The sequence below is a fragment of the Sarcophilus harrisii genome, chromosome 6, assembly GCF_902635505.1.
Source record: "Sarcophilus harrisii chromosome 6, mSarHar1.11, whole genome shotgun sequence".
Lineage (NCBI taxonomy): Eukaryota > Metazoa > Chordata > Mammalia > Dasyuromorphia > Dasyuridae > Sarcophilus > Sarcophilus harrisii.
The window spans coordinates 248,253,291-248,269,347 of NC_045431.1; the positions used below are offsets into that span (position 1 = coordinate 248,253,291).

A 16,057-nucleotide genomic window follows, 5' to 3' on the forward strand; every position below is an offset into this window, starting at 1 on the left:
TGAATTTCAACAAAGTAGAAAAGTTTGTCATTTCCTTTTATGATGAATATAACGGCTCAAAGGAAGTAAGTTTCAGAGAATACTGGTTAAGAGCATGGGCTCTTGGATTGTGTGATATGGCTTCAAATTACTTCTGTGACACTTAAAAACCTAAGTGAACAAAGAAAAGTGTTGACTTCCTTGGGTCTCAGTTTTCCCACTTATAAAATGAGAAAATTGATCCATACTGACTTGTTTCTGAGTTCCTTTCTAGCTCTAGATCAATGAATGTTTCATGTCTCAGGCAGTCTTTGGGAAGAGGAGGGAGTCGGTTTATTTTTCCCCTTTCTCTTAAAGGGACCACAATGACTGGTCTTACACACAAACCACTGAACTGGGGATTTGGAGAGTGGTTTTAAAGGTCATTTTCATAAGTGATGAAGGGTCACAAAGATTCTGCTTAAACATCTCAAGGAATGAGGAAATCCCTATCTTGGGAGCAGTCCAGGCCAAATTGGAGAATACTCTTGTTATTAGGAAATCTTCTTTTCCCCATTTCTAACAAGCTGAAATCTGGTTCTCAGTTGACCCTCCTTCCCCTGTGGTTCCCTTTCCAATTGTTTCATGGACTGCTTTAAGGAAGTAAAAACAAGCCTACTGAGTACCAAAATGCTACTCTAGGCTCAAAGAACCTAGTCTCCAAGTTTGTACCCAACACTTAATATCGATTTAAACTTGAGCAAATCACTTCATTTTCTAAGGAAACCACTCTTCAACTATCAAATATGGTTGGGTGGAGGAAGGGAGGAAATGAAATGGCCTTTAAGCTCTTTTCCAGAACTAGGTCTATGATCCTACAAACCCATAGTAATTCTGACACATGGTAGCTTTCAAAATATTTGAAGACAGGAATCATATCTCTTTCTCCCTCTTTAAACCTACCCAGAAATCAGGTACTTTATGAACTGAATCTTAGTGTTAACAATTGGTACCATTTGCCATTTTTTCCTGGTTATTAATTCACAGCCCCTTCTCAAACAGTGTCCTCTTCAGAGACAGGTGGGTAGTAAATTAAACGCAAAACTGAGCCTGGAGTCAGGAATAATTAAATTCAAACACAATCTCAGACCTGTGTGACAAATCACTAACCTCAGTTTCCTCAAAAGTAAAATGGGAACAATAACAGCACTTACCTCACAGGGTTCTGCTGAGGACCAAATGAATATTTGTAAAATGCATAACACAACACCTAACAAGTAGTACTGATGTGCATCAGCTTATTCACAGGAATTGCTATAATGAGTCCATCCAGTTGCTATTATGCATCATAATCAGCTCGGTTTCCCAGATTGTCTTGTTAGCATATGGTCAACCCCTCTGATACAGTCTTGATTAAGGTAGCTTTAGACAACCCAACTCCTTTCTTTTTCCTCCCCTTCTCCTATCCTCTGAGATATTTAGTCACTTCTCCCCAAAACCAAGTTGCTTAATCAATATGTGTTTGTGTTGCTAAGTCATATTTGATTTAGTGTGTAAGTTATTTCATGTAATAAAAGGCAAATCTTTGTAACCTGTGATGGATGTTGATGTCATGCTTGTTCAGTGTGATGAAACATTATACTCTTTCAAATCTATTTGATGTTTCTATTTCATGTCATCATTTCACATAGTGCCTTTATTTTCACTTCAGTAGATGCTCAATAAAAGTTCATTTCCTCTTTCTTCTTTGCCCCCTCACCCAACAAATTGTATAAGTGAGGTCTCTTTGAAAAGAAATCTGTAACATTTCCACTTAGGACAATGATAGTGCTAGATAGATTAGCACACAATAAGGCCTTAATAAAGTTGTCTTGAGTGATTGACTGGCTATCTGTTATTAATCATTAAGGGATTTGAGCAATAATAAAAACACAGCTACTAGTAGAGAGGGGATAGAATTCTATGCTCTACACAATGTAGGCAACAGCTAAGCTTCTATACAGCTCATCTCAAACTCTCATCATGCCCCACCAATGTGCCTGTCTATACCTATATCTATATAGGCAGAAAAGAAGAAATAAGGGTAATGAAATTACAGAATTTTAAAAGAAATATTGGTGATCATCTATTATATCCTGTCTCTATTCTGCAAAAAACCTGGGGACCATTGAAGACAAAGGCTTTGTCAAAGTTCATACAACTAATTAGTAAACAGAATCAGGATTATAACCCTGACTTCCTGACTCGTTCCACAAAGATATAGCTGTCTCCCAAAAAACGAGAGAATGACCTCCTCTTTCCCAAAGAAAATAAGGATGTCTGATTACTGGAATTAAATGCCTGCCTTTCATTTCTCATGTATTTTATGAGAGAATGTCTACTTTACATATTGCCTGAAGGAATTATGTACTTCATATCCTTTATTTTATAAGCAAGGAAACTGAGAAAAAATACTTTGTCTAAATTCATACCACTAGTTAAAAAGAGAATTGGGATTATAGCCCTGGTTTCCTGTTCAATGCTCATTTTAAAAAGAGACAGTTACCACTAATGATCAACCACAAAAATGCTTATATTGCCATTCATCAATGGATCCAAGATTTCAAAATATTATCCTTCCCTCTTTTAGTCCAGATCATTAACCACCCATGCCTTCTTTCTTAAAATACACATACTCATGTATATGGATATACATATATAGAAACATATAAATGTATATGTATTTATATATATGCATATGTATTTATATATATGCATGCATAAGCATAATTAATTTTAAAATTTATTTAATTTTCAATTTACAGAACAAAATAAGGATGACCATAACACAGTATCATAAAAAGATGGCAGCACATGAAATTACAAATCTACCATGTCCACCTTGCTATTCCCTCAAAATAATTGCGAAATTAAGGTGTACATTTCTTTTCTTTTAATTTCCTCCTCACATTCTTGTGACAGCTATTGGTAGACACAATTCACCAGAGGTGACTAGGTAGTCCAGTGGAAAGAGCTCTGGGCCTAGGGTCTGAAAGATCTACATTCAAATTTGCCCTTAGACACTTACTAAACATGTAATCCCAACCAACTTTCTTAATCTGTTTTTGGCATAAGCCATTAGAGTAGGAAATCACAATTATCTACATCATTTTTGCTAAGAAAACGCCATGGACAATATTGGTATGCTATCTTTCACACAGCATCACAAGAGTTGGACACATATAAATTCACCAAATTCAAATCTGTTTCTCTCCAATTTCAACACATACATCTGAGTTCTGCTTCTAGGACAAAACAGAATAAATCAAATCTATATTCCATGTAACCGCACTTAAAATACTTGAATTTTCTAGGGAAGCAAGAGCATTGAGAATAGACAGGATCATGGGAATTAGAGCACGAGAATTTGCTGTCGCAGACAGGTAAGTGCCTACCAAAACCCAAATTTATAATGTTAGATAAGTGCTTTTAACAGATTTTTAAAGAACTTAGAAGAGATATCATAGCTCTCTGAGTATTTAAAGGACTATTCTTTGAAAAAATTAAGACTTCTTTATCTACAGGGGAGAAAAGGAGTAATGAGTGAAAATTGGAGAAAGAATGTGTTCATTTCCATGTTATCAAAATCCTTCTCATTATTGGACCTAAGCCAAAATAGAAGGAGCTCATTCATGAGATAGTAGGTTCCCTAACATTTGAGGATTTTAAACAAAATGTGGAGGACCCCATTTGGAGAATATTGCATATGACATTCTATTTCCAATAGTGGGGGAAGGGGCTAGGTAGCTCCAGCCTTCCCTTCTTAGTCTGAGCTTCTATAATGTTTTCAGTTTAATGATGGTCATCAAAATTTTAATGCAATCATTATAGTTATTAGGCAAAATAATAACCACTGGCATTTATTTTTACTAACTTCTCTTCTCCTTTCGTATCTTTTTTTTCTTTCATTCTCCTTTCCTCTTCTTACAATTCAGATATGGAGGTTGCACACAGCTATAAAGGCCCAAAATTCTGTAATCATGTGCTCTTCTGTTTCAATTAGTCCTAAAATTGTTGCTGTCCTCAGAAGAGCTGATTCCAGGTATGAATTAATTCACTCAGTCTCCAGAATATAATGTTGCACGCCCAAAGGAGAATGTAAATTTTAAGGAAAAGTAGCATTTTACTTTTTGGTAAAACTTTGAGTGATATCTAGAAAAGATTTTTGCTTACATGAGTTCTCTTCTATAAATCATCTAAGTAAAAATTTGTTGGAGTGGAAATATTATTGGCCAAAGAGATAAGAGACATGGGGTTAAATGTGAGTTTCAAACCATATTAGCTACTTATTCCTGGGCAGGAGAATTATTTACCTGAATTTTTACTTCATTATCTGTAAAAATTAATAGTCTCGAAGATGTGCATTTTCATTGATTTTTAACCCATGACTATCAAGCTATTCCTTTTGAATAATTATGGAGCTCACAGAAAAATACATAGAGTATTGTGAGTCTTGAAGATATTAGCATGATGTAGGCCTCTTATAAGGTCATCCCAAAGGTCTTAATATTAGGGAATATTCAAAACTATAATTAGTCATAATTATATAGTTCTTTCAGGTTTGTGAAGCTCACATGTGTTCTTTCATTTGATTCTTATTACAACACTATTATGAAAGAAGTAGATACCATTATTATCCCTATTTTTGCATATGAGGAAACAGACATAGAGACGTTAGTCAAATGACAGGCCCAAGATCACCCAGCTACTAAACAGCTGAAACAGGATTTGAACGTAGTTCTACGTAATTTCCAAGCCCAGAACTCTAGCACTCATAACTGCATCTATAGTAGGCAGCAAGCTACAAGTACCATTATCCTCATCTTACAAATAAAGAAGCCAAGACTGAGAGTGTAAGAAGGTTGACTTGGGTCAGCTGGGATGAAGTGGAATAGGAACACAGAACATTCACCTATTCTTTCCATCAAAGTTAAATAAAGTAAAGAAGGTTGCTCACAGAAAGATATCAATAAGCATCATTAGATTGTAGACATAATAAGCTCCAGGAAAGAAAAACAGGATAAAACAAAATGACTTATATTTTGTAAAATATTAAATAGAGAAGCAGCAAGAAACAGTGGATAGATAACATGTTGGGTTTAACAAAATCTTACAGAATTGAAATTTTAAAACTATTTTTACCTGTATTTGGAAAAATAAAATACTATGGGGAAAAAAACTTGCTAAGTTTATAGACTAGAACACTTGGATACCATTAATGCATCTGAGATTTGCCAGCTGTGTGAGCCCATATGGATTATCATGTGTGTTTGAAAAATTCTTTAGGATCCATCTACTGCACCAGAGATGAGTGGTGCAACAGATAACATACTGGAGTTGGAGCCAAGAGCTCAGTTCAAATTTTGTTTCAGTTAGCTAGCTAAGTAAACCTAGGTAAGTCATACAACCTCTCTCAATCCTAGCTTCTTCATCTGTTAAATGTGATATTTACACTCAATGGGTTCTGAGTTCCTGAACATTTAAAACTCTAATTCTATGACATTTTACATATTTCATTGATGATTATGAAATAATGAGCTAGTGTTATACTTAAAGCATATCAGAGCTGAAACACACCTTAATATGTATCATTTTAGATTCTCAAATTGAAAGGAGACCCGAGAATATTGAACATACAATTAAGAACTAGAAAGAATCTTCAAACATCGGATGAAGAACATCAGGGCCAAAAATAACTTTAAAATCTTGAATGTCAAAATTGCAAGGGAAATTTTATATTCAATCAGTTATCCAGAGCTAGCATGGTTACAATTTATAGCATCTCTAGTACATTCTCTCATTTCTCATCTCATACTTCCACTTGTTGGGTCAGGTTCTTACCACCTCTGGACAATTGCAAAAGTCTAATGCTTGATCTCCCCACCTCGAGTCTTTCATCACTTCATTTCATTTTCTACTCAGCTGTCAAAATGATCTTTCTAAAATTCATGACTGACTCTAACATTTCCACCCCAATTCAATTAATTCCTGGAGCTCCTTATTAAACTCAAGATGAAATATAAAATCCTCTGTTGGAATTTTAAAACCCTTTATAGCCTATTTCCTTCTTAACTTTCCTATCTTAAATTTTACTGGTATTTTCAGTAGCTACACCAAATGCCTGGAATTTCTTCCTTCTTCCCTTCTGTCTCTGGCTTCCATGGCTTTTTTCAAACTTCAGCTACAACCCAACTATCTACATGAATACTTTTCTAATCCTCCTTAATTTTGTGTTTTCCCTCAGAAACTACCACCAATTTATCCTGCACATATCTTGTTTATATATATTTCTTCCTCATTAGGACTGTGAGTTCATTGAAAACAGAACTCAATTTTTGCTTTTCTCTGTATTCCCAGTATTTATAAAGCACAACATTTGGTATGTAATAAGTTCAAAAGAAATTCCAGGGAATTGGCGTTAGGAAAAAATACATAGAATATTGTTACTGGAAAAGAAACTTGAATGTAGAGTACAGAATGCTCATCCTAGAGGAGATCTTAGATATTAAAGATTCAATCCAAATGTTATGGAGATAAGAATACTGAAAGATATAGAAAAAAAGAGATTTACCAAAAGTCATCTTTTAAAGGTCCTCAAATCTCCATATTTCTATGATTCTACCATTCTGAGAATAAAAGTGTTTCTTATTTTATCTAAGCAGTTACTGGTAATTCAGTTTAACTTTGTACTTCTCTTGGCAGATGAAATGTCTTCTTCCAGTACTTTGCATCTTAACCAGTCTGGCACTACTGAGTTTGTGTTCCGAGTGTTCACTACCTCCCCCAAGATTCAGGCCCTCCTTTTCTGCTTCTTCCTCCTTCTTTACATAATGACCCTCTGTGGTAACACCACTATACTCTGGGCTGTGTACGCCCACACTTCCCTCCATATCCCCATGTACTTTTTCCTGTCCAATCTGTCTCTCGTAGAGATCTGTTACACCACTATTGTGGTACCACTGATGCTCTCCAACATCTTGGGGGCTCAAAGGCCCATCCCATTAGCTGGCTGTGCAACTCAGATGCTCCTATTTTACACCTGTGCAGGTGCTGAATGTTTCTTATTGGCTGTCATGGCATATGACCGCTATGTGGCCATCTGCCAGCCCCTACACTACACCCTCATCATGACCCAGAAGCGATGTATTCAGCTCATGGTTGCTTCCCTGGCCTTGCCTTTTTACCTTGAACTGCATCTCACAATATTGCTATTCACCCTCCCCTTCTGTGGTCACCGCCTGGAGATAAACCACTTCTTCTGTGATGCCCCACCTGTCTTGCGTCTGGCCTGTGGGGACATTCGAGTGCAACAAGCTGTTATATTTGTTATGGGCTTTTTTATTCTGACTGTGCCCCTTGTGCTGATCTCCATTTCCTATATCTTTATTGCCAATACCATTCTACGAATTCACTCTGCAGAGGGGCGCCGGAGGGCATTTTCCACCTGTTCTTCCCATCTCTCTGTGGTCCTACTGCAGTATGGCTGTGGCATCCTGGTCTATATGCGTCCTAAGTCCAGCACCTCAGAGGACGAGGACTGGCAGCTTGCCTTGGTCTATACCTTTGTCATACCTTTGCTCAACCCCCTCATTTACACCCTACGGAATAAGGATGTCAAAGATGCACTGAAAAATTCCATGAGCTGTACAGCAGCCTCTGAACTTCCATGAAGATTTGGAATAGAGAGTGGTTAAGACAGCAAAAATAACTAATTCCAATGTATAACTTTCCACATATTATGATATTCCACAACTGCACTTTCTATTTTAAAATATAATATGTCTGATCCTATCATTTTCACAATGAACATAATGGGACATCAAATGATCAATTGTATCAAGTCTAGGATCTACTCTCAATTATATACTTGACCTGGTATTAATATGATGTACCCACTTCCAAGTAAATTAGTTCTATTGAGTATCTTCCTGGTATCAGCATCTTCTTTGAGGATGAAGGACAAACAACTTTTCTCTCACTATTTTCTCTTTCCTGATCACTTCCCTTTCATTTTTTTTCCTGTTTTCTGCTTCTGTGAAGCATGATCATAAGAAAGAGACTAATTCCATTGGAGCCAAGATGGCAGAGATGATACACAGTTCTTTCTGATCTGGTTTACAATGCTCACAATAATTACAAAATCCAGCCTCTGGATGGACAGAACCCACAAATATTGGCAGTACAACAAATTATCAGCAGAACATAATTTCAAAGATCACCAAAATCACCTATTTCAATTGGAAATGGGAGGGAGGCAGCCAGGGCAACCAGTACAAACACTAGAGTAGAGAGCTTAGAGTCCCAGGGCAGAGAATTTACAGGAGGAAACAGATCAGAAAAGATCTGTTTCAATCAGAAACAAGAAAGGGGCAGCAAAGTACAAAGAGCTGACCACAAACTCCAGTACAGACAGAGCAGAACCCCAGGGTACAGCAGTCTCAGTGTGGCAGTGCAACCTCTGTGGGGCTGAGAATTTGTGGGTAAAAGTAGACCGGAGAAGGTCTGTTTCAATTGGAACTGGGACAAAGACAGCAAGGCCTGGGCAAATGATCACAAATGCCAGCACAGACAGCTCACAGTCCTGGAGCAGTGCAGAATCAGGGTGCTGATGCAGATTCTGACCACAAATGCCAGTGCAGACAGCACAGAGCCCCAGGGTATTACTGACTCTAAATGGCACACCCAGCACCAAGAGTGAATCAGCACTGACCACCAGCTGAGGTCTCTTGGAAAACCTCTCCTGCCCTAAAGGCTGATATTAACATAACTTTAAAAATGAGTAAAAAAGTAAAGAGGATTCTAAAAATTGACAGCTGTTATGACGAACGAGAAGAACAGATTTCAAATCTAGAGGACGTTAAAGGCAGATTGTTTCTAGATGAAGCTCCATAAGATGATATAATCTGGTCCCCATCACACAAGACTCTCCTAGAAGAACTTAAAAAATACCTTAAAAGAAAGCTAAAAGAAAAATGGAGAAAGTAAATCAAAGTCTGCAAGAGAGTTTGGAAAAGACAACACAAAATAGACAAAGTGAAATGGAAAAAGCAAAACTCATTAAAAAATAGATTTGAGAAACTGGAAAAAGAAAGCAACTCCCAGAAAAAGAGAATTTGTGAAACAGAAAAAGAAAATAACTTCTTAAAAAACAGAATTTGTGAAATGGAAAAAAATTCCATAGAACAAAACAACTCATTCAAAAATTCAATTGGACAAATACAAAAAGAAGTTAAAAAAAAGAAAATGAAGAAAATAACACGTAAAATTCAGAATTGGACAAATGGAAATGACTCAGTGACACAACAAGAATCACTCAAGCAAAAGCAAAAAAAGTGAAAAAAGAGAAAAAATGTAAAATATCTAATGGGGAAAACAACTGACCTGGAAAAGAGATCAAGGAGAGACAATCTAAGGATTATTGGACTCCCTGAAATACATGATGCAAATAAGAGCCTAGACATTATCTTTCAGAAAATCACCAAAGACAATTGTCAGGATATCATAAAAACAGAAGGCAAAATGACCACTGAAAGGATTCACTGAATGCCTCCTGAAAGAGACTTCAAAATTAAAATCCCAAGGAATATTGAGGCTAAATATGAGAACTATCAGACCAAGGCAAAAATATTACAAGCAGCCAGAAAAAAATAATTCAAATACCAAGGAAACACAATAAGGATTACTCAGGACTGAGCAGCTTCCATTATAAAGGAACAAAGGGCCTGGAATCTGATATTCCAAAAGGCAAACAATCCTGGAATGCCAAGAATAAAGTATCCTGCTAAACTGAGTATTTTCTTTCAGGGAAGAAGATGGTCATTCAATGAAACTGGTGAATTCCATGTATTTTTCATAAAAAGATCAGAGCTAAACAAAAAATTTGACCTCCAAATATAGAATTCAAGAGAAACACAAAAAGGTAAAAAGAAAAAAAAAACTCTTGAGAACTGTATTTCTGTTATGCGTATACATTGAGAATACATGTATAATCTGATTTTACTGTTATAATATAAAAAAGAAAGTAGAGATGGAAAGGTGATTATAACAGAAAAAATAAGGGGAAATTAGAGGTAAAATGAAGGAGATTAGACCTCAGCAAGAGGCAAAGAAAACATATTTTAATGGAGGGAAAGAAGGGAGGGTGATAAATATTGTGTGAATTTTACTTTCATCAGATTTGGCTCAAAGAAAGAATATTAGATATATTTGGTTTCACCAACAAACATCTCTCATCATATAGAAATGTAGGAGGGAAAAGGGGAAAATGGAAGGAGTAGGCTAAAGAGAAATAGTAGGGGAAAAGTATAAGAAAGAAGGAGGGTATCTAAAGAGGGAGGACTGCTTGATGCAAGTAGCACTCTTAAGTAAAATACTGGGGAAGAGGGAAAAGGAAAAATCAAAGAGAAAAGGATTATATGGGGTTAATAAGATGGCGGGAAATACAAAATTAGTAGTTTTAACTGTAAATGTAAATGGGGTGAACTCTCTCATAAAACATAAGCAGATAACAGACTGGATTAAAAGCCAGAATCCTATATGTTGTTTACAAAAAAACACATCGGAAGCAGAGTAATACCCACAGAGTAAAGATAAAAGGCTGGAGTAGATTATCTATTATGTTTCAGGTGAAATTAAAAAAAAAAAAAAAGCAGGGGTAGCTATCCTCATCTAAGATCAAGTAAAAGCAAAAATGGATCTGATTAAAAGAGATAAGGAAGGAAATTATATCTTGCTAAAGGGTGCCATAGATAATAAAGCAATGTCAATATTAAACATATATGAACCAAGTGGTGTAGCATCTAAATTCCTAAAGAAGTTAAGAAAGTTTCAAAAAGAAATAGACAGCAAAACTATAATAGTAGGAGAGCTCAACCTTGCTCTCTCACAACTAGATAAATCAAGCCATAAAATATATAAGAAGTTAAAGAGGTAAATTTAATACTAGAAAAACTAAATATGATAGATCTTTGGAGAAAATTGAATGGAGACAAAAAGGAGTATACTTTCTTCTCAGCAGTTCATGGAACATATACAAAAACTGACCATATATTAGGACATAAGACCTCAAAATCAAATGCAAAAGGCAGAAATGGTAAATGTAATTTTTCAGATCATGATGCAAAAAAATTACATTCAGTAAAGGGCCGGGGGAAATAGACCAAAAAGAAATTGGAAACTCAATAATCTCCTCCTAAAGAATGAATGGGTTAAACAGCAAATCATAGACACAATCAATAATTTCATCTAAGAGAAAGATAATAATGAGACAACATACCAAAATTTGTGGGATGCAGCCAAAGTGGTAGTCAGGGGAAATTTTATATCTCTAGAGACTTACTTGCATAAAATAGAGAAAGAGGAGATCAATAAATTGGGCATGCAAATAAAAGAACAAGTTAAAAAACCCCAATCAGACACCAAACTTGAAATTCTAAAAATAAAAGGAGAGATCAATAAAATTAAAACTAAAAAAGGCTATTGAATTAATAAATAAAGCTAAGAGTTGCTTTTATGAAAAAAACAACAAAATAGATAAACCTTTAGTTAATTTGATAAGAAAAAGGAAAAAGAAAAATCAAATTGTTAGTCTCAAAAATGAAAAGGGAGAATTATTCACCAATGAAGGGGAAACTAGAGCAATAATCAGAAGTTACTTTGCCCAACTTTATGCCAATAAATTTGACAACCTAAGTGAACTGGAGGAATACCTACAAAATTATAGATTGCCCAAATGAACAGAACAGGAAATAAATTATTTAAATGGTCCCATTTTAGAAAAAGAAATAGAACAAGTTATTAATCAACTCCCTAAGAAAAAATCCCCAAGACCAAATGGCTTTACATGTGAATTCTAGTAAACATTTAAAGGACAATTAACTCCAATACTAAATATATACTATTTGAAAAAATAGGGAATGAAAGACTCCTAACAAAAATCCTTTATGATATAGACGTGGTACTGATACCTAAACAAGATAGGACAAAAACAGAGAAAGAAAATTATAGACCAATCTACCTAATGAATATTGATGCAAAAATCTTAAACAAAATATTACCAAAACGATTACAGATAATCATCCTCAGGATAATACACCATGACCAAGTAGGATTTATACCAGGAATGCAGGGCTGGATCAATATTAGGAAAACTATTAACATAATTGACTAAATTAACAAAAACTATATGATTATCTCAACAGATGCAGAAAAAGCATTTGATAAAATTCAACACCCATTTCCCATTAAAAACATTAGAGAGTATAGGAATAAATAGACTTTTCCTTAAAATAGTCAGTAGCATCTATTTAAAACCATCAGCAAGTATCATATATAATGAGGATAAACTGGAACCATTCCCAATAAGATCAGGGGTAAAACAAGGTTGTCCACTATCACCATTAGTATTCAATATTCTATATTCTACTAGAAATGCTAGCCTGGGCAATAAGAGAAGAAAAGAGATTAAAGGAAATGAGAGTAGGTAAAAGGAAAACCAAATTATCACTCTTTGCAAATGATATGTTGGTATACTTGGAGAACCCTAGACTATCAATTACAGAGCTATTAGAAGCAACCCACAACTTTAGAAAAGTTGCAGGATACAAAATATTTATAAATCATCAAGCACTCTTATACATCACTAACAAAATCCAACAGCAAGAGATGCAAAGAGAAATTTCATTTAAAATAACTGTTGATAATATAAAATATTTGGGAATTTATCTGCCAAGGGAAAGTAGAACTATATACAAAACTACAAAAACACTTTCCATACAAATAAAATCAGATGTAAACAGTTGGAAAAATATCAAATGCTCTTGGATAGGTCGAGCAAATATAATAAAGATGACAATACTCCCTAAACTATTTATTTAGTGCTATATCAATCCAACTCCCAAGAAACTATTTTACTGAACTAGAAAAAATAACAATAAAATTCATATGGAAGAACAAAAGGTCAAGAATTTCAAAAGAATTAATGAATAGAAAAGCATATGAAGGTGGCCTAGCCATACCAGATCTAAAACTATATTATAAAGCAGTGGCCATCAAAACCATTTGCTAATAGCTATAAATAGATTGATTGATCAGTGAAATAGGTTAGGCTCACAGAACAAAATAGCCAATGAGTAGAACAATCTAATATTTGACAAACCAAAAAGCCCCACCTGTTGGGATAAGAATTCACTATTTGACAAAACTGCTGGGAAAACTGGAAATTAGTATGGCAGAAAGTAGGCGTAGACCCACACCTAATACTGTATATAAACAGACCTAACCAAGATAAGGTCAAAATGGGTTCATGATCTAGACATAAAGAATGATACTATAAACAAATTAGCAGAACATAGGATAGTTTACCTCTCAGATTTATGGAGGAGAAAGGAATTTGTGACCAAAGAAGAACTAGAGATCATTATTTATCATAAAATATATAATTTTGATCATTTTAAGTTTAAAAGTTTTTGTACAAACAAAACTAATGCAGGCAAGATTAGAAAGGAAGCAAGAAACTGGAGAAACATTTCTATATCCAAAGGATCTGATAAAGGGCTCATTTCTAAAATATATAGATAATTGAATCAAATTTGTAATAGTTCAAGCCATTCTCCAACTGATAAATGGTCAAAGATATAAACAGATAATTTTCAGATGAAGAAATTGAAACTATTTGTACCCACATGAAAAGGTGCTCCAAATCACTTTTGATCAGAATAATGCAAATCAAGACAACTCTGAGATATCACTACATACCTGTTAGATTGGCTAAGATGACAGAAAAAGATAATGAGGAATGTTTCAGGGCATGTGAGAAAACTGGGACACTGATACATTGTTGGTGGAACTGTGAATGGATCCAACCATTCTGGAGAGCAGTTTGGAGCTATGCTCAAAAAGTTATCAAACTCTGCAAATGCTTTGATCCAGCCCTGTTTCTGTTGGGATTATAACCCAAAGATCTTAAAAGAGGAAAAGGCACCCACATGTGCAAAAATGTTTGTAGCAGTTCTTTTTGTAGTGGCAAGAAACTGGAAACTGAGTGGATGCCCATCAACGGGAGAATGGCTGAATAAATTGTGGTATATGAATGTCATGGAATATTATTGTTCTGTAAGAAACAACCAGCAGGATGATTTTAGAGAGGCTTGCAGACACCTACATGAGCTGATCCAAAGTAAAATGAATAGAACCAGGAGATCATTATACATGGCAACAACAAGACTATATCGTGATCAATTCTGACAGATGTGTTCTCTTCAACATTGAGATGATTCAGACCAATTCCACTTATACAGTGATGTTGAGAACCCAGAGAGAGAACCATGGACACACAGGGTGGAACACAGTATAGCATTCTCACTCTCTTTGTTATTATTTCTTTGCATTTTGTTTCTTTTTTCTCCATTTTTCTTTTTCTTCCTTCTTAATCTGATTTTTCTTGCTCAACCGGATAGCTGTATGAATAGGTATACAGATATTGGATCTGGTGTGTATTTTGGAATATTTGGGATGTTTTGGATTGCCTGACGGTTGGGGAGGAGATGAGGGGAAGAAAGGGAAAATTTGTAGCATGGGTTTATGCAGGAGTCAATGTTGGAAAAATTATCCATGCTTATGCTTTGTGAATAAAAAGACTTTAATAAAAAATTAGGGAAAAAAAAAAGAAAGAGACTAATTCTTCTAGTCTCTGCATCAACATTCTTCCACGACTTGTTGATACTACCAAAAAAAAAAAAAAAAGCATAACAAACCATCTAGACTATGCTGTCTCCTCAGGCTCTGATATCCCATCCCATCCTTACCCTCATACATGAAATATCTCCTTTTCTTTTGTAGTTCCCATGTAACCCATCATTTTTACATGAGATTCTCATTTTCTGATTTTGGTTATCTTCTGACATCCACATCAGCGATATGGGACTTTTCTTTTGGGTTCTCTTCAGTGTCCTTGTTTGTCCTTCTAGTCATTTTGACTAACTTCATTACCATCTTAAACATCTAATGAAGGCAAAGAAACCTTCTAATACCTGTGTTTTTCATTTCATAGTAGAGTCTATATTCTAGGGGCCAGTGATTCTTTTCTAAGAAACCTTAAAGATTATCTGGTTCATTGTCACCATTTCACAAAGGGGGAGACTAAGGCATGAAGTTTTTGATGATCTCTCCTCCACCTTGGATGGACACCTCCCCTTTAAGTTTTTCGAGAAAGTTTTTAGAGAAAAAATTCAACAGACACAGAGTCAGGATAAAGGAGTTACATTTTCTGTGACAATGATCTAGATAGAAAGAATAGTGAACCACAAACTGGATGATGAATGTTGTGGCCAAAAAACTGAACTCAATCCTAGACCACCTTAAGAGAGAAATAATATTGAGACTGAAGGAGTAAGAGTACTTCTGCATTCTACTCTGGTGAGGAGACATTTGGAGAATTCTGTACAATGTCAGAAAGGACATTGAAATTTGGAATCATCACAGAAGAGAACATGCAAGAGGACAAGCATAGGAGGAACCCAAAGACCATGTCATAGGGATATCAGTTGAAGGAACTTGAAACTGACAGAGAAAAGAAAGGCATAAATGTTATCTTCAAGGACTTGAAAGGTAGTTACGTGGAATGAGGATTAGAATTTTTCTATTGGTCCCAGAAGAAAGAATGAGGAAAAAATGGGTAAAGACTATAGCCACAGACATTTAGGTGGGTTGTAATGTGGCTGAATGACTAACTGGAGATCTCCAGAAATGGAATAGACTACATAGGAGATTCTTCTCTAATGTCTATATAATTTAAACACAGTTTTGAGGATTGCAAAAAGCTTTACAAAAATGATTTCATTTCATCTGTGCCAAGCAGTGGTAATAGTTGTAGTACTAATTGTAGTAGGAGTAGCAGCAGCAGCAGCAGTGGTAATAGTTGTAGTAGTAATTGTAGTAGGAGTAGCAGCAGCAGCAGTAGTACTAGAAGTAGTAGTAGTAGCAGTAGCAGCAGTAAGTGAAATAATAAAAGAAAGAAATAGCAGCAGCAGCAATAGTAGTAGTAGCAACAACAATAACAGCA

The 16,057-nt window shown here is 35.3% G+C and overlaps 1 protein-coding gene across 1 annotated transcript; it reads left to right on the plus strand.

The window, feature by feature from the left end:
* Window positions 1–6,704: 6,704 nt before the first annotated feature.
* Window positions 6,705–7,667, plus strand: LOC116420136 (olfactory receptor 10Q1-like). The gene has a single exon (XM_031943824.1). It carries the CDS (start codon window positions 6,705–6,707, stop codon window positions 7,665–7,667), a length of 963 nt encoding a protein of 320 aa, XP_031799684.1.
* Window positions 7,668–16,057: the final 8,390 nt, after the last annotated feature.

What these genes read in the sequence shown, in the direction of transcription:
- LOC116420136 (XM_031943824.1), top strand. Translation starts at nt 6,705, where the DNA reads ATGTCTTCTTCCAGTACTTTGCATCTTAACCAGTCTGGCACTACTGAG.